The sequence below is a fragment of the Dendrobates tinctorius genome, unplaced genomic scaffold (assembly GCF_039654945.1).
Source record: "Dendrobates tinctorius isolate UK_male_01 unplaced genomic scaffold, ASM3965494v1 ptg000102l, whole genome shotgun sequence".
In the NCBI taxonomy this organism is placed as follows: Eukaryota; Metazoa; Chordata; class Amphibia; order Anura; family Dendrobatidae; genus Dendrobates; species Dendrobates tinctorius.
In genome coordinates, this window is record NW_027361770.1 from 1,243,584 (window position 1) to 1,263,191 (window position 19,608).

The following is a 19,608-nucleotide window of genomic DNA, read 5'->3' on the forward strand; positions in this document are numbered from 1 at the left end:
ATCACCTGAAAGGTTTTTGAGCTCATAGATAATGTTTTCAATAGCAAAAGCAGATTAGAAATCTGCTCTATCTATATATCCATATCTGTCTATCCATATCGTATCTGTACCAAAAAGAATGAAAACTGGGTAGTACACCAATATATATTCTGTTCTAAATATCTTGATTATTGGATCATAAAAATGATTAAATGTCTGAGGTTCACATTGTACTACAATAAATTTTTCACTTAAATATAAGCAATATGTGTGGGAGTCGGAGTCGGAGTCGTGGAGTCGGAGTCGGTGTAAGGGAAATTGAGGAGTCGGAGTCGCAGGTTTGGCTTACCGACTCCACAGCCCTGGTAAAAAGTAGCAATACATACAAAAAATGTGCCAACACGGACAATACAATGACAAAAATATATAATCGCAAGTGAAATTTATATTAATCAATCAATATAAAAACCCAGGTACTATCTAAAAAAATATTAAAAAATGAAATACATGAAAATATTGCACATAATTAATAGATCACAAAAAAACCATATGGACCAATCATATACTATCAGTGTAACAAAAAGGACACAAAAAATACTAATGTGAAAAAATGACAATATACAGTGCCTTGCAAAAGTATTCGGCCCCCTGGAACTTTTCAACCTTTTCCCACATATCATGCTTCAAACATAAAGATACCAAATGTAAATTTTTGATGAAGAATCAGCAACAAGTGGGACACAATTGAGAAGTTGAATGAAATTTATTGGTTATTTTAAATTTTTGTGGAATTTCAAAAACTGAAAAGTGGGGCATGCAATATTATTCGGCCCCTTTACTTTCAGTGCAGCAAACTCACTCCAGAAGTTCATTGTGGATCTCTGAATTAGTCCTAAATGACTAATGATGATAAATATAACACACCGGTGTGTAATCAAGTCTCCGTATAGATGCACCTGCTCTGTGATAGTCTCAGGGTTCTGTTTGATGCACAGAAAGCATAATGAAGACCAAGGAACACAACAGGCAGGTCCGTGATACTGTTGAGAAGTTTAAAGCCGGATTTGGATACAAAATTATTTCCAAAACTTTAAACATCCCAAGGAGCACTGTGCAAGCGATCATATTGAAATGGAAGGCGTATCATACCACTGCAAATCTACCAAGACCTGGCCGTCCCTCTAAACTTTCATCTCAAACAAGGAGAAGACTGATCAGAGATGCAGCCAAGAGGCCCATGATCACTCTGGATGAACTGCAGAGATCTACAGCTGAGTTGGGACAGTCTGTACATGGGACAACAATCAGTCGTACACTGCACAAATCTGCCCTTTATGGAAGAGTGGCAAGAAGAAAGCCATTTCTCAAAGATATCCATAAAAAGTGTAGTTTAAAGTTTGCAAAAAGCCACCTGGGAGACACACCAAACATGTGGAAGAAGGTGCTCTGGTCAAATGAAACCAAAATTGAACTTTTTGGCAACAATGCCAAACGATATGTTTGGCGCAAAGGCAACACAGCTCATCACCCTGAACACACCATCCCCAATGTCAAACATGGTGGTGGCAGCATCATAGTTTGGGCCTGCTTTTCTTCAGCAGGGACAGGGAAGATGGTTAAAAATGATGGGAAGCTGGATGGAGCCAAATACAGGACCATTCTTGAAGAAAACCTGTTGGAGTCTGCAAAAGACCTGAGACTGGGACAGAGATTTGTCTTCCAACAAGACAATGATCCCAAACATAAAGCAAAATCTACAATGGAATGGTTCACAAATAAACATATCCAGGTGTTAGAATGGCCAAGTCAAAGTCCAGACCTGAATCCAATTGAGAATCTGGGGAAAGAGCTGAAAACTGCTGTTCACAAACAATCTCCATCAAACCTCAGTTAGCTCGAGCTGTTTGCCAAGGAAGAACAATTTATCTAATACTTATCTAATGTGAGTGGTGTGAAGTAACTTAGGCTGCATGGACCCTTTACTCTTTCTGAACACCTATATTTGATTGTATAAAATACTCTATTGCAGCCATGAAGATCTCATAAACAAGTGGATACAAGCCACCTGGCTCTCTTTTTCTGATCTTGCGTCTTATAGGGAGATATAGGAGAATAGGGACAGCCGACGCATGAGCGGGGGCGCCATTCTCGTATTTCTTAGGGTGCCAACCTCCGCACCTAGGTAGGTGTTCAGTTAGGTCAAGCTAACTATAGGGCCAGATCACTCTTTTCCACACATTGGCTGAGTGTAATTGTACAAGATTGATATGTAGTGCTGCACACTAATTACATATTGTTTTTGTCCCTCCCCTTTTCGTTTTTATTTTATTGAGGCTCTTATGGGCTGTTCATGCAGGAATTTTTTCCTGTTGCAGTTTGTTATATCTGGCCAGATACATTTAACTGGCTTTTTGACTGGGTAGATCAGTTTCATCTGCAAGTTATCATCTATTTTCTAGTAATGCTGGAAGCCCAGTTAGCCCATGGAACAGGGGATATTTGTATCAAAAATCAGGATTAAGGTTTTTAAAAGGTACTTAATAAAAGTTACATTTTAATAGGTTTTTTTTCAGTAAGTTGGTTTATGCTCAACCCTTTTTGTATATATTTTTTGTAAGCAAGGAAGAACGGGCAAGAATTTCAGTCTCTCAATATAGAAAACTGATAGAGACATACCTCAAGCGACTTGCAGCTGTAATCACAGCAAAAGGTGGCGCAACAAAGTATTAAGTTAAAAGGGCCGAATAATATTGCACACCCCACTTTTTCAGTTTTTGAAATTCCACAAAAATTTAAAATAACCAATAAATTTGTTCAACTTCACAATTGTGTCCCACTTGGTTCTGATTCTTCACCAAAAATTTACATCTGGTATCTTTATGTTTGAAGCATGATATGTGGGGAAAGGCTGAGGCTGCCTATGCAGCAACAGTAGTAAAAGATAGGATGTAAAAAATAATAAAAAAAATAAAAAATATTGTTATTCTTACCTTCCGGCGTCCCGCGCAGCCTTCCCGCCTCTCTCCACGCTCCCGATCCCAGTAATCCTTTGCGAGAATGCCCGCGATGACATCCGTTCTCGCGGGATCGCGAAGTCTCGCGGTCATTCGCAATGACGTCGCACGAATGACCGCGAGACTTCGCTATCCTGCGAGAACGGACGTCATTGCGGGCATTCTCGCAAAGGATTACTGGGACCGGGAGCGTGGAGAGAGGCGGGAAAGCTGCGCGGGACGCCGGAAGGTGAGAATCAATATTTATTTTAAATTCTATTTTTTACAGGGATATGGTACCCACAGCACGAAGGGCAGTCTCCTCTCCTCTGGACCGTGGGTACCATCCGCAAATGTTCTGCTTACTTTTCGCATGGTGTGCAGAGCCACATGCGGAAAGTAAGCAGAACAATGCATTCCTATGGGTGCGGGATCGCCGCAATTCCGCTAAATTAACCCCTTAAGCCCCAAGGGTGGTTTGCACGTTAATGACCAGGCCAATTTTTACAATTCTGACCACTGTCTCTTTATGAGGTAATAACTCTGAAACGCTTCCATGGATCCCGGTGATTCTGACATTGTTTTCTCGTGACATATTGTACTTCATGTTAGTGGTAAAACTTCATTCAAATAACTTGCGTTTATTTGTGAAAAAAACGGAAATTTGGCGAAAATTTCGCAATTTTCCAACTTTGAATTTTTATGCCCTTAAATCACAGAGATATAGCACACAAAAAACTGAATAATTAACATTTCCCACATGTTTACTTTACATCAGCACAATTTTGAAACCAAAATTTTTTTTTGTTAGGAAGTTATAAGGGTTAAAAGTTGACCAGCGATTTCTCATTTTTGCAACACCATTTTATTTTTACGGACCACATCACATTTGAAGCCACTTTGAGGGGTCTATATGATAGAAAATACCCCAAAGTGACACCAATCTAAAAACTGCACCCCTTAAGGTGCTCAAAACCACATTCAAGAAGTTTATTAACCCTTCAGGTGCGTCACAGGAATTTTTTGAATATTTAAAAAAAAAAAATGAACATTTAACTTTTTTTCACTAAAAAAATACTTCAGGTTCAATTTTTTTTAATTTACCAAGGGTAACAGGAGAAATTGGACTGCAAAAGATATTGTGCAATTTGTCCTGAGTATGCCGATACCTGATATGTGGGGGGGAACCACTGTTTCGGAGCATGGCATACCTCAGCAGGGAAAGAGCGCCATTTGACTTTTTCAATGCAAAATTGGCTGGAATTCAGATCGGACGCCATGTTGTGTTTGGAGAGCCCCTGATGTACCTAAACAGTGGAAACCCCCCCAAGTGACCCCATTTTGGAAACTAGACCCCCCAAGGAACTTATCTAGATATGTGGTGAGAACTTTGAACCCACAAGGGCTTCACAGAAGTTTATAACGTACAGCGGTACAATTAAAAAATCATATTTTTTCCACAAAAATGATCTTTTCACCCCCAATTTTTATTTTTCCAAGGGTAATAGGTCCCTAAAAGTTATTGTGCAATTTGTCCTGAGTACACTGATATCCCATATGTGGGTGTAAATGACTATTTTGGCGCATGGCAGAGCTCGGAAGGGAAGCAGCGCCATTTGACGGTTTTGGCTGGAATTGAGATCGGACACCATGTCGCGTTTGGAAAGCCCCTGGTGTACCAAAACAGTAGAAACCCCCCACAAATGACACCATTTTGGAAACTAGACCCCCCAAGGAACTTATCTAGATGTGTGGTGAGAACTTTGAACCCACAAGGGCTTCACAGAAGTTTATAACATACAGCCGTACAATTAAAAAATCATATTTTTTCCACAAACATGATCTTTTAGTCACCAATTTTTTCATTTTCCCAAGGGTACAAGGAGAAATTGGACCCCAAAAGTTGTTGTCCAATTTGTCCCGAGTACGCGGATACCTCATATGTGGGAGAAAACTACTGTATGGACACACGTCGGGGCTCGGAAGGGAAGTAGTGACGTTTTGGAATGCAGACTTTGATGGAATGGTCTGCGGGTGTCATGTTGCCTTTGGAGAGCCCCTAATGTACCTAAACTATTGAAACTCCCCACAAGTGACCCCATTTTGGAAACTAGACCCCCCACGGAACTTATCTAGATGTGTGGTGAGCATTTTGAACCCCCAAGTGCTTCACAGAAGTTTATAACGCCTGGGCGTGAAAATAAAAAAATCATTTTTTTCCACAAAAAATGATATTTTTGCCCCCAATTTTTTATTTTCCTAAGGGTAACAGGAGAATTGGACCCCAAAAGTTGTTTTGCAATTTGTCCTGAGTATGCTGATACCCTATATGTGGGGGTAAAACACTGTTTGGGTGCATGGCAGAGCTTGGAAGGGAAGGAGCACCATTTGACTTTTTCAACGCAGAATTGGCTGGAATTGAGATCAGACACCATGTTGCATTTGGAGAGCACCTGATGTGCCCAAACAGTGGAAACCCCCCAATTATAACTCCAACCCTAACCCCAACACACCCCTAACCCTAATCTGAGCCCTAACCCTAGCCCTAACGGGAAAATGGAAATAAATACTTTTTTTTAATTTTATTATTTTTCCCTAACTAAGGGGGTGATAACGGGGGGTTTGATTTACTATTTATGGCGGTTTTTATGTTTGGCGGCTGTCGCACGCTAAAAGGCGCTTTTTATTGTAAAAATAGTTTTTGCATCACCACATATTGAGAGCTATAATTTTTCCATATTTTGACCCACCGAGTCATGTGAGGTCTTATTTTTTGCGGGACGAGTTGACGTTTTTATCGGTACCATTTTTGGGCACGTGACATTTTTTGATCGCTTTTTATTCCGATTTTTGGGACGCAGAATGAACAAAAGCCAGCGTTTCATGAATTTCTTTTGGGGGGGTGCGTTTACACCGTTCCGCGTGCGGTAAAATTGATAAAGCGGTTTTATTCTTTGCGTCGGTACGGTTACAGCGATACCTCATTTAGGTCGTTTTTTTATGTTTTGTCGGTTTTTTGCAATGAAAACAATTTTATATAAAAAATAATTATTTTTGCATCGCTTTATTCTGCGAGCTATAACTTTTTTATTTTTTTGCGGATGATGCTGTATGGCGGCTCATTTTTTGCGGGACAAGATGACGTTTTCAGCGGTACCATGGATATTTATATGCGTCTTTTTGATTGCGTGTTCTTGCACTTTTTGTTCGGTGGTATGATAATAAATCATTATTTTTTGCTTCGTTTTTTATTTTTATTTTTTAAGGGGTTCGCTAAAGCAGTGGTTTTCAACCAGTGTTCCGCGGCACACTAGTGTGCCGCGACACATGGTCGGGTGTGCCGCGTGTCCGCATGGCTAATTTACATGCGATGCAAATTAGCCATGTGGAGGCAAGCAGGGCGGCGGGTCGGAGAGGCAGCAGTCCCGTGTTCCTGTGTCGCTTCCTCCCTGACACAGCAGTCAGCGGCGCGGCTGGATGACATCATCATTCAGCCCCGCGGCTGCTGTGCCAGTGAGAGGAAGCTGCCGGTGAGGAGAGGTGAGGGGTGTGTGTGTGTGTGTCTAGGTGAGAGGTGTGTGTTTGTGTGCGTGTGTAGGTGAGTTGATGGATGTGATGAGAAGCAATGATGGGAGTCATGGAGAAGGCGGTGATGGGGAGAGGGCAATGGAGAAGGCGGTGATGGGGGTGATAAGAAGGCGGTGGTGGGGAGAGGGCAATGATGGGGTTGTCGAAAGGGCAATAATGGGGTGGTGGGGAGAAGGAAATGATGGAGGTAGTGAAATGGGCAATTTCTACATGAAGGGGATTATGATGGGGCATATTACTACAAGAAGGTGATAATGATGGGGCATATTACTAAAAGAAGGGGATAATGATGGGGCATATTACTAAAAGAAAGGGATAATTATGTGGCTCATATACTGCAATATAAAGGGGTACAATAAGAAATACTATGGCCATGAGGCTGGAGTACAAGCGCCAGCTCATATACTATATATTTTATATGCTGATAGTTATGTGGCTCATATACGTGGGACTGTATGTATGACTTTACATGGGACTGTATATATATATGGGAATACATGGGACTGTATGTATGAGGTTACATGGGATTGTATATATGAGGGGATTATCCTTTTTTATTTAACTTTTTTAAAATAAATAATTTATTGAAAGGACCTCTGCCAGGCATATTTCACTCTTGCGGGCTTAAAAAGCAGCTCTTGTGGTGATAAGAAGCTGATTTAAAACCCCCAAGAGTGAACTCCGTGAGAGCTGTATGTGTGGAATAATAAATGATATTTTGCCGGTCTTCAGCAGTCATGTCCTGCTTGAATTGACTATAGTGGCGTAGCTCGTAGCACTTTGCAGCCGGCTCTATTCTACTTATAGAGAAAGCTGAGTGCTACGTCACTAGTGTCAATTCAAGCAGGAAATGCAGACCGTAGTAATATAAGTCATTATTACACACATACAGCTCTCACGAAGTTCACTCTTGGGAGTTTTAAATCGGCTTCTTATCACCACAAGAGCTGCTTTTTAAGCCCTCAAGAGTGAAATATGCCTGGCAAAGGTCCTTTAAGACTTAAAGTTTAAGTGTGGCAGATAATGTAATACTCTTCTATTTTAGTGTGTGGCTGCGCACACTATCTCAGCAGTGATGGAGAAGTATTTGAGAATGGAAAAGGCAAATGCCGAACAGGACCCTGGACACAATTCTAACCCAGATGAAGGCCCTAGTATGAGAGGTCGACAAAAGAAAAAAGACAAGACAGTGAGCTCAAGGCAATACAGTGAAAGCTATCTTTCATTTGGATTTACTTCCGCTGGGGATGCGACAGCACCAACACCACTGTGCTTGGTGTGTGGTGAGAAGCTTTCCAATAGCGCCATGGTGCCAAGCAAGCTTAAACGCCATCTCCAAACGAAACACCCTTCCGTTCAAAACAAGCCAATGGAGTATTTTGTACGCTTACGTACAAACAATGAGAAAGGGGCAACTTTTTTGAGAAAAAGCACAAAGGTAAATGAGAGAGCCCTCAAAGCTAGCTACCTTGTTGCTGAACTCATAGCTAAATCAAAAAAGTCCCACACTGTGGCAGAAACATTAATACTGCCAGCTTGTAAAGCTATTGTAAATGAGATGCTTGGCCCTGAGGCAGCCAAAGAGATAGCTAAAGTGCCTCTCTCTGATAACACAATTGCCAGACGGATTGATGACATGTCTGCGGACATATCTATGTGAGCTGGGCTTCTCAAGCTTGACTGCGATAAAAACTAAAAACAGGGAGAGACTGAGAACTGTTGAGGAAGAGCTTCGTGTGTGTCTTTCCACCATTCCTGCCAGGATATCCCTTTTGTGTTTATCGAAACAGGCCCAGGTTTCACACTGAGTGAGTAAAAATACATTTAGAATCTATATTATTAACTATATGTATAATATGTACTGTTTTAGTGTCATTTTGTGCCATTTTGGTTGGTGGTGTGCCCCGGGATTTTTTACGTATAAAAAGTGTGCCGCGGCTCAAAAAAGGTTGAAAATCACTGCGCTAAAGGGGTTAACTAATGGGACAGTTTTATAGGGCGGGTCACTACGGACGCGGCGATACCAAATATGTGTACTTTTATTTTATTTTTTTTATTTTCAAAAAATGAATTTATTGGGGAATATTTTTTTTTTTTTTTTTACTAATTTATTTAGCGATTTTTTAAAAATTATTTTTACACTTTTTTTTTTTTTTTTTTTTTTTACTTTATTACCGTACATAGTCCCAGGTGGGACATCACTGTCCTGTGACAGATCGCTGATCTGTCACATCACAGATCACTGTGACAGATCAGCAATCTGTCACAGGCAGTTCTGCAGACTTCCTCATGCCTGCGCTTTGCAGGCAGTGAGGAAGTCAGCTCCCTACAGGCCCCCGAAGCCATCTTGGATCCGGGGGCCTGTAGGGAAAGAGCCCCCGGCAGCAGCGCTGCACATTGCGCTGCCGTGGGGGGCTCAGGGAAGCACGGAGGGAGCCCCCTCCCTGCCGATGCTTCTCTTTAACCCCCGGTACACCGCGATCGTGTTTGATTGCGGTGTACAAGGGGTTAATGTGTCGGGGGCGGTCCGTGACCGCCCCTGACACATTGTGCCGGGTGTCAGCTATGATAATCAGCTGACACCCGGCCGCGATCAGCGGTGCTCACCACGTGGGCGCCGCTGATCGCATTAGACGTACTATCCCGTCCTTGGGAATTAAGTCCCAGGGCACATGGACGGGATTGTACGTCTAATGGCAGAAAGGGGTTAAAGAGCATGCTGCGTTTTTTACCGCTAAGCGATTGCGCCACGGTAAAAACCGAAGCATTATCACAGCATTGCGGAATCCCATAGGAATGCATGGGATGCTTATTTTTCGCGAGGTTAAAACCGCCGCGAAAAAACCGCCACGTGTGAACTCAGCCTTATACCATTTTTTAGTATTTCTGACCTGGGCCCTGTGCGCGCGCACACCCATGCTTGCCTGCACTGACGAGGGCCGCGGCCGCAATCACACACTGAGGCAGACCGCTGCGGCCCTTATCAGCGCGTGCACCAACATGAGCACGAGCGCACACAGAGCCTAGTCAGAAGTTTTAAAGGACCAGCGGCCCATTTTGTAGTTCAGAGCCGCCGGCCCACCGGGAATATGCCCGGTTCGCAAGATTATCAATCTGGGCCTGGTTATACCTAATGTATGATGGTGTCAGAGATATTAGCCCTTCGATATATGTGCACCTCTGGCTTTGCCCGTATAGTTTCTTATTCTGTGACAGTCTGTTGTTTGCATGTGCGCTCCCGGCTGCTCCGTGCCCCTGCACTGCTCCCGGCATCTACATGGACGTCCACACATGCCCGAGATCCTTGGCAGCCCGCCCTGTCTCCTGGCCGTGTGCGGCTGTAAGGTTCTCTGACTCCCACATCCACTGTTATTTTCTGTTATTGAAACCTAGTTTTTTCCTGTCGGCCATTTTGCTTTCTGTCCTGCTGACGAAGCCGCTTTGGGTGGCGACATGTGTCGGGTCTCTGCTCCACCTGGCCTCACTCCACTCTACATGGGCTTTTTGCACAGATAATGCTAATCTGTGCCAAATCTTTTTACAGGTGGCTATTTTAGCCCTTACTATTTATCCCTTTGTGCCCAGAATTGTTTGGCCTTATGGTGCGCCTATAGTGTCCTGTGTTTAATCTTGGGACCCTATCAATCACAATTCGTAGGTTGGCTATTTGAGTCTTTGATTTCAGATACCTATGTACCTCATATATGGATAAGCTGCTCTCGGTTACACGTCTTTATTTATCTATTTCTATTGTTATATTTCATGTGTTCCCTGATTGCAGTGACGTCTAATGATTATGTTGTCATCTAAGGCAGGGTTCCCCAACTCTAGTCCTCAAGGCCCACCAACAGATCATGTTTTCAGGATTTCCTTAGTATTGCTCAGGTGATAATTGCTTCAGGCTACTTTCACACTTGCTTTTTTTTGCAGCGCGTTTTTCCCGCAAAAAACGCATACATGCGGTTTTTTAAAGCATTTTTATGCGCATGCATGAAAAAAAACGCAGCGATTTTATGCGTTTGTATGCGTTTTTACCGCGTTTGCGTTTTTTTTCCAACATTAGTTGGCCTCACCAAAAAAATCAAGATAGGGTTAGGATTAACACTAACCCAAACCATGACTTTACTAACCTTAACCCTTAACCAAACCATACTAACCCTAACCCTTAACCAAACCATACTAACCCTAACCCTTAACCAAACCCTACTAACCCTAACCCTAACCCTTAACCAAACCATACCAACCCTAACCCCCCTTAACTAACCCTAACTCTAACCCAAACCCCTAATTTCCATTGTCTAACCAATGGTCAACAAAAAAACGCATGCGCAAAAAAACGCATACATGAGCATGGCAATGCGCACGTATGCGCACCCATAGACTTACAATGGGTGTCTTGCTGTAAAAAAACGCATTGCGTGCGCATGCGTTTTTTTTGAGGCAAGTCGGACGCCCAAAAAATGCAACAGGATGCATTTTGTGCGCCCGAGCGCACACCACAAAAAAACGCATGCGCGTAAAAACGCATACAAACGCATGTGTATGCGCACATAAGCGCATCCCATGCAACATATAGGGGAAAAAAAGCGCTTGCGTTTTTTAGCGCTAAAATACAGCGCAAAAAAACGCAAGTGTGAAACCAGCCTCACCTGTGCAATACAAAGGAAATCCTGAAAACATGATCTGTTGGTGGGCCTTGAGGACTGGAGTTGGGGAACCCTGCTCTAAGGCTTCTGTGTCTACAACCCATGCACATCTATTTGGGTAGGAACTAATGTATTTTCTGTATAGGCACTAAATTTACCCTGTAGATGGTTTATACATCATGGTATGCTGTTTATATGGACACAGGGCTTTCTTATAAACCTAGTTATTATGGAGTGTTTTGTTGTAGGTGGTTGGCTACTGATTTCTGTCACACGTGTGACGAATTTTAAATGTTTTTAACTTTTTTGTGGCAAATAAAGATTGTATATTTTTACGCCAATTCCTGCCTCAGGTGATCCCCTATGTGTGGCCTATTCCTTCTCCTCTCTCTATATTGCTTTCTGCCTGTCTTGTCTCCTGCCTCTGTACCTGCAACTGTATTAACCCTTACTTGAATGAAGTAATACAAGAACTTCTTAAACAAGTCTGTGTCTTCTGTGTTTCCTCGCACCCAAGCACAAGACAGTATACAATACATTACAGCGGCCTCCCTTGACTGCCGTGGGCGCTGCAGGCCGCACACAGGGTGGAGTGCGCATGCACCAACATGCCCAGCTACTCTTGGTCTTACAAGATCATGTGATCGCAGGTCCTAACGGTTGAAAAGTCTGTGAAAGCTCCTATTCACTATTCCCCTGAGGAAGTAGTAACACACTGAACGTGAAACGCGCATTGGGGGTTTTTGCTGGTGACTAGGAGAAAAAAGACAAGATGGTGAGGTAGTCAATCCAAAGTCTAACATGAAAACCATAACCTAAAACTGAACTTTTTTTAAACCATTAATTTTTTTTTTGCACAGACAAATATATCAAAAGCTGCAACCAGCCAGTCCAGTAATGAAACTTTATTGTCTTTATTGTGGATATTAACAAAAAAAAGCCCTATAAGGCCCTATTATACCCTTCCTTACAGCGGAGGTTGGCTCATCCAAAGTACAGCCTAGATTTCCATAGCTGTATATCAGGACACTAAAGACATACAGTCAATATTTAATCGGTGTGCCGCGGTGATTAGAAAGGAGAAAAGGGTGTACAAGGTATGTTAATTGGTGATCCAAAAGAGGTATGTCCATATAATGGTGGTCTTTCAATTAGAACCAACCAGACAATAAAAGTTGCCCCCTTGGGAGCCCAAAAGATCCACTCCAACTACAAATAACTGAAGTAATAACCACATAACCAGAAAAAAAAAACCACACAACTTGATATGTATTCAATAAGTAGGGGAACGGGGAGGAGGGGTAAGCCTAAGCTAATTCACCCTCCACTTTTCCTAATTATGTGTCCCCTACCTTGCTGCGGAGGTTGGCAGCCTAAATTATCACGTAAAATGGCGCCACCGCTCACTTTCGGCTTTCCTTCATTACCCATCAACAATCACCCTAGCAACTATTCATACCCAAAAGTGAAGTGGGAAAAATACAGGGGGGGGGGGGGTGAAGTAGGGTCAAACCTCTTAGTGATGAAGATAGAAGCCCAAGTCAAATAGAGTAGATCACTGGTGCGTTACAACAGCAGATAAAGTGCTATAGTGCTTAATCTAAACCAAGGATGCAATCCAGACAACGATGATTCTAAATGCATAGCAAGTGTCTGCTAGATGCATAACATTTCATACACTAGCATATTCACAGGCCACCCTACAAAAAAAAAAAAAAAAAAAAAAAAAAAAAAAAAAAAAAATCACCAAATGCGATAGGCGATCCTTTCAAACATGCTGACTTACCGTATATACTCAAGTATAGGCCAACCCAAGTATAAGCCAAGGCACCTAACTTTCCCATGGAAAACTGGGTAAGCTTATTGACTTGAGTATAAGCCGGGTATTCATTGTCCCCTTATCCCTGTCCTGCTATGCGTGACTTCTCCTGTCCTGGTATGTGGCTCCCCCGTTTTATCCTGGTATGTGTGGCTCCCCGATCCTGTCCTGATATATCTGGCTTCCCCATCCTGTCCTGGTATGTGTGACTCCCCTGTCATTTTCTGGTATTTGTGGCACCCCCTGTTGTATGCATGGCTCCCCGGTCGCGCATGGCTCCCCGGTCTCGCATGGTTCCCCCAGTCCCGCATAGCTCATCTCCCCCGGTTCTGCATGGCTCACCCCCAGTTCCATCATTGCATGCATGGCTCACCCCCCCCACCCCCGTCCCATCGTTATATGCATGGCTCACACCCCCCCGTCCTACTCACCCTCCTCGCGCCGTCCCTACATCTGTTGTCCTGGCGCCGGCAGTTCTTCCTGTGCTCAGCGGTCAGGTGGCCCCGCTCATTAAGGTAATGAATATGTGCTCCACGCCTATTGGAGTGGAGATGCGTGCATATTCATTACCTTAATGAGCGATGCCATGTGACCACTCAGCATAGGAAGAGCTGCTAGCGCTAGGACAGAGATGCAGGGACAAAGATGCAGCGACGGCGCGAGGAGGGTGACTATGAGGTCTTGAAGCCAACGACTGTAGCAGCAGCTGTCACTGTGCCACAGCCGCCGGCTCCTGCCACTGCTCCGCCGCTCCCCGTCCCCCCGCCAGCTTGCTGGACAATGACTCATGTATAAGCCGAGGGGGGCATTTTCAGCACAAAAAAAATGTGTTGAAAATCTCGGCTTATACACGAGTATATACGGTATTTATATAGTAACAAAGCAAGCCAGATCACCAATGCCCTTAAAGTGATGTTTGCGCAGACTGAATTTACCCCAGGAAACAACACATCAATTGCACTATGCCCATAATAGCACCATATAATACATCAAAGTTGTTATCTGGGATCTGAAGACCAAAGAAATGCCTCATCAGGAGGCGAATGGTATTTCCAGTGTCAAAAGATAAACGACATCCGGCACAATAGGACAACCTGGTTGCAGGTTCCCTGGTGACTACCATCTGAATCAACATGGGTAAGGGTGCAATATCTGCATGAATCACAGGTACTTTAATTATATGGCTACTATGACAACTATCTTTACAGCACTATATATTATTGACCTGTGCCATGCCTACGATTGAGTCAGTATCCCTGCCCCTCTTCTGCTGCGATGCACATCTCATGAGTGGCACATATGCTTGATATCAATCATTTGTCACTAGGGTTTGTGGTTCGCTGTCATCCTGTTCATATTTATGTATATACTAGCTGAAGAGCCCGGCGTTGCCTGGGCATAGTAACCAACTGTGGTTAGTTATAACAAATTATAATGATTATATTGCACATAAAAACCGTGCATCTAATCCTATCCTGTATGATACTGACTGCTGAGCCGTGTATCTAACCCTATTCTGTGTGATACTGTCTGCTGAGCCGTGTATCTAATACTATTCTATGTGATACTGTGTGCTGCACTGCGTATCTAATCCTATCCTGTGTGATACTGTCTGCTGAGCTGTGCATCTATTCCTATCCTGTGTGATACTGTCTGCTGAGCTGTGTATCTAATCCTATCCTGTGTGATACTGTCTGCTGAGCTGTGTATCCAATCCTATCCTGTGTGATACTGTCTGCTGAGCTGTGTATCCAATCCTATCCTGTGTGATACTGACTGCTGAGCTGTGTATCTAATCCTATCCTGTGTGATACTGACTGCTGAGCTGTGTATCTAATCCTATCCTGTGTGATACTGTGTGCTGAGCTGCGTATCTAATCCTATCCTGTGTGATACTGCCTGCTGAGCTGTGTATCTAATCCTATTCTGTGTGATACCATCTAATCCTATCCTGGGTGATACTGACTGCTGAGCCGTGTATCCATTCCTATCCTGTGTGATACTGACTACTGAGCTGTGTATCTAATCCTATCCTGTGTGATACTGACTGCTGAGCCATGGGTCTAATCCTCTCCTGTGTGATACTGACTGCTGAGCTGTGTATCTAATCCTATCCTGTGAGATAATGACTTCTGAGCCGTGTATCTAATCCTATCCGGTGTGATACTGGGCTCCCCCTGCAGTCTGTGTCAGAGGGTGGTCTGTGTTGGCACGGTAATAAATTGTGTTATTTCCAGCTTTACAGAAGGACGATAACACCATAGAAATGATAAGAATAAATAGGCCTCAGTTACCACAACTGTCTACAAAGAAAACTGTTGCTGATAGCATCCACTCACAGCTCATTTTTCATCTTTTAAACAGCTCTGGGACAGCGTGGCGAGTTTTGAGTGGCGACTTTTGTGTTTCGACTTTTATGTGGCGAGGTTGGTGTATGTGTGGTGAAATGTGTGCTGAGGGTGATATATGTGTTGAAGCACGTGGTAGTGTGTGGCGCTTTTTGTGTGTGTGTTCATATCCCCGTGTGTGGTGAGTATCCCATGTCAGGGCCCCACCTTAGCAACTGTACGGTATATACTGTTTGGCGCCATCGCTCTCATTCTTTAAGTCCCCCTTGTTCACATCTGGCAGCTGTCAATTTGCCTCAAACACTTTTCCTTTCACTTTTTCCCCATTATGTAGATAGGAGCAAAATTGGTGAATTGGAACGCGCGGGGATAAAATTTCGCCTCACAACATAGCCCATCACGCTCTCGGGGTCCAGACGTGCGACTATGCCAAATTTTGTGGCTGTAGCTGCGACGGTGCGGATGCCAATCCCGGACATACATACATACACACACATTGAGCTTTATATATTAGATATGTTATTTTTTGTGTTTCCCCCTAATAAAGAGCATTTACATTTTGTCATAAATACTCCCTTGTTTCTCATTGTGCCATCTAAGTTTTGGAGCGGCATACTCACATCCCTCTCCATATAGGTTTTACTGTATTTTTTGTGGACGTTAGTAATTATGTACCCGATGATGATGAGCGCAAGTATGACAGGATGTGCAAGCCTATTGTTTGGATTTACCTACAGGTGGATACCTAAAGAAACCAGGGTAATGCTCCCTGCCGCTATGAGAATGCAAATGCCACCATAAAAAGGCTCTCTCCAAGGTGCTAAACCAAGCACAGCCACACGGTGTCATGGTTCCCATTATCTCCCGTCTCTTTATTAGGCTGTGTGCACACGCTGCGGATTTTGCTGCGGTTCCGCAGCGGTTTTGGCCGCTGCGGACCCGCAGCAGTTTTTGCTGCGGTGTACAGTACCATGATTCCCTATGGGAATCAAAAACCGCAGTGCAGACGGTGCGGAATTTTCCGCGCGGATTATCTGCGGTTTTCAATCCGCAGAAAGAATTGACATGTCAATTCTTTCTGCGGATTCTCCTGCGGTTTGCCATCTCCTCCATTGAGGAGATGAAAAACCGCAGAGCAAAACCGCAGAGCAATCCGCAGGTAAAACCGCAGGTCTTTTGACCTGCGGTTTCACCTGCGGATTGTACAAAATCCGCGCGGATGAATCCGCACCTTTTCCGCAGCGTGTGCACACAGCCTTACAGAACAACTGCAGCAGACTGTGAAAGCATTGCCATAATGATACAATTGTCTAAGAATTAATTCTCTGATAGACAATACCCCAGCATTAAATAGTAAGAAAACGAACATCATTGAAAGCATGAAACTATATTGGATATAGTTCAACCCCGACTGGAATGACAAAAATATTCTAAAATATCGAAATGTGTTATGGATCAAGTGATGCCCACAAAGCACACACAGTAGGTTTCTTTATAAGAAAGTACTTTACTTTAGCGATACAATAACTCAAATATGTAACACATGTACAATGTATATTTTGCAAAGAAAAAAAAAATCTATCTTTTTGTTTCATGTGTGATGCTTACTGAATAAATGGCGTTCCTGGCACTTTCCCTAACATACGCCACATGTACCAAATTACCAAAAACACTATGAAATGGCTAATACTAATAAGATGCCATGAGAGCAGTTACCTCGATATCTCTCTTGCTGAATGGTTGAAGTACTTGGCTCAGAGACGTCAAAGAGAACTTCAGGAAGCTCTAGATCTGAAGGAACTGCTTCAGGAAAAGATCTAGCGCAGCGATGTGATGGCCGCTCCTTCAACCTGCAGGCTTTAAGACGAAATGATAGAATAAGTAAATCTACTACAATTACTACAGCTGTGACCTGTTATCAGTTACGAACTGTTATTACTACATTTATTCTATACCAATAATTCAATTTACACACATCCACAACATATTCCACTAATGATGCTGCCTTCAACTTCTTCAGCAGATTCAATAAAGGGTTAAACCCTGCTGCAAATAACCTTAAGCATTTACCTTTTTTGCTTTGCCCCCAAGAGCTCATTTTAACACTGAGCTAAATCTATTGTTTCTCTTCCTTAAAATAAGTCATCACAAAGTCATCTGGTTACCAAAGGAACCATCATCCCTGGGACTTTAGCCTTGCACCTTATTACCGTAGCCCCCGTCTTATCCCCTCATCTATGTGATTACAACCTCACTGACACATTACTGTACTCGGCACTTTATCACCTGTAATGCTCCTCCTGATCACAATTAAAAATATGCAAAAATCTATTACAAATAATTCAGTGGTATACTAAGAACTAACATCACCGCGAGGGTGCCCCGTGCACTGACATCACCGCGAGGGTGCCCCGTGCACTGACATCACCGCGAGGGTGCCCCGAGCACTGACATCACCGCGAGGGTGCCCCGAGCACTGACATCACCGCGAGGGTGCCCCGAGCACTAACACCACCGTGAGCGTGCCCCGAGCACTAACACCACCGCGAGGGTGCCCCGAGCACTAACATTACCGCGAGGGTGCCCCGAGCACTAACACCACCGCGAGGGTGCCCCGAGCACTAACACCACCGCGAGGGTGCCCCGAGCACTAACACCACCGCGAGGGTGCCCCGAGCACTAACACCACCGCGAGGGTGCCCCGAGCACTAACACCACCGCGAGGGTGCCTCGAGCACTAACACCACCGCGAGGGTGTCCCAAGCACTAACATCACTGCGAGGGTGCCCCGAGCACTAATATCACAGTGAGGAGGGTACCCCGAGCACTAATATCACAGTGAGGAGGGTACCCCGAGCACTAATATCACAGTGAGGAGGGTACCCCGAGCACTAATATCACAGTGAGGAGGGTACCCCGAGCCCCGACAGGACCGCCGAGCGTGTGGAGGCATCCTAATGTCATAATGCTACATTACTGTAACGCTGCTGGCTGGAGCTCACGCTTACCACAATGGGACGTATGCCCCGACAGGACCACCGAGCGTGTGGAGGCATCCTAATGTCATAATGCTACATTACTGTAACGCTGCTGGCTGGAGCTCACGCTTACCACAATGGGACGTATGCCCCGACAGGACCACTGAGCGTGTGGAGGCATCCTAATGTCATAATGCTACATTACTGTAACGCTGCTGAGCTGGAGCTCACGCTTACCACAATGAGACGTATGCCCCGAAAGGACCGCCGAGCGTGTGGAGGCATCCTAATGTCATAATGCTACATTACTGTAACGCTGCTGGCTGGAGCTCATGCTTACCACAATGGGACGTATGCCCCGACAGGACCACCGAGCGTGTGGAGGCATCCTAATGTCATAATGCTACATTACTGTAACGCTGCTGAGCTGGAGCTCATGCTTACCACAATGGGACGTATGCCCCGACAGGACCACCGAGCGTGTGGAGGCATCCTAATGTCATAATGCTACATTACTGTAACGCTGCTGGCTGGAGCTCATGCTTACCACAATGGGACGTATGCCCTGACGGGACCACCGAGCATGTGGAGGCATCCTAATGTCATAATGCTACATTACTGTAACGCTGCTGAGCTGGGGCTCATGCTTACCACAATGGGACGTATGCCCTGACGGGACCACCGAGCATGTGGAGGCATCCTAATGTCATAATGCTACATTACTGTAACGCTGCTGAGCTGGGGCTCATGCTTACCACCTGGAAGCTTTCTCTCATTCTTCTGTGAGGGCATCTCCTATGAGAGAAGTCCTACAAAAAGAATGGGGTCATTCACAATTGCAACTCGCCCCATGAAAAATCAAGCACTCTAGGAAAATCAAAAGCTCATGGCTTTGGAAGCGGTGGAGGAAGAGGGGGAGCAAAATGTGCACTTCGCCGCTCGTTAATGAGCTACAGCTAACACTAGTGGTGGGTACTACAAGTGGGGGGGTGGGCACTACAAGCAGAGTGGTGGGCACTACAAGTGGGGAGTGGGCAATACAAGTGGGGGGTGGGCACTACAAGGAGAATGGTGGGCACTACAAGTGCAGTAGTGGGCACTACAAGTACAGTGTTGGGCACTACAAGTGGAGTGGTGGCCACAAGAGGAGTGGTGGCCACAACAAGGAGAATGGTGGGCACTACAAGTGCAGTAGTGGGCACTACAAGTACAGTGTTGGGCACTACAAGTGGAGTGGTGGCCACAAGAGGAGTGGTG

The 19,608-nt window shown here is 44.4% G+C and overlaps 1 protein-coding gene across 9 annotated transcripts in view; it reads right to left on the reverse strand.

Moving 5' to 3' along the window:
• Window positions 1-19,608, reverse strand: part of NR4A3 (nuclear receptor subfamily 4 group A member 3) — a 379,358-nt gene that overhangs the window by 358,071 nt on the left and 1,679 nt on the right. For 8 of the 9 annotated variants that reach the window (XM_073587666.1, XM_073587665.1, XM_073587672.1 and 5 more), the window contains exons 2-3: window positions 19,107-19,160; window positions 17,090-17,230 (exon numbers count right to left, since the gene is read on the reverse strand). In XM_073587666.1, coding sequence (XP_073443767.1) covers window positions 17,090-17,230; window positions 19,107-19,143 — 178 coding nt within the window. In that variant the 5' untranslated portion in view covers window positions 19,144-19,160. The remainder of the gene's footprint in view (window positions 1-17,089; window positions 17,231-19,106; window positions 19,161-19,608) is intronic. The other variant, XM_073587669.1, reaches the window with a different exon arrangement.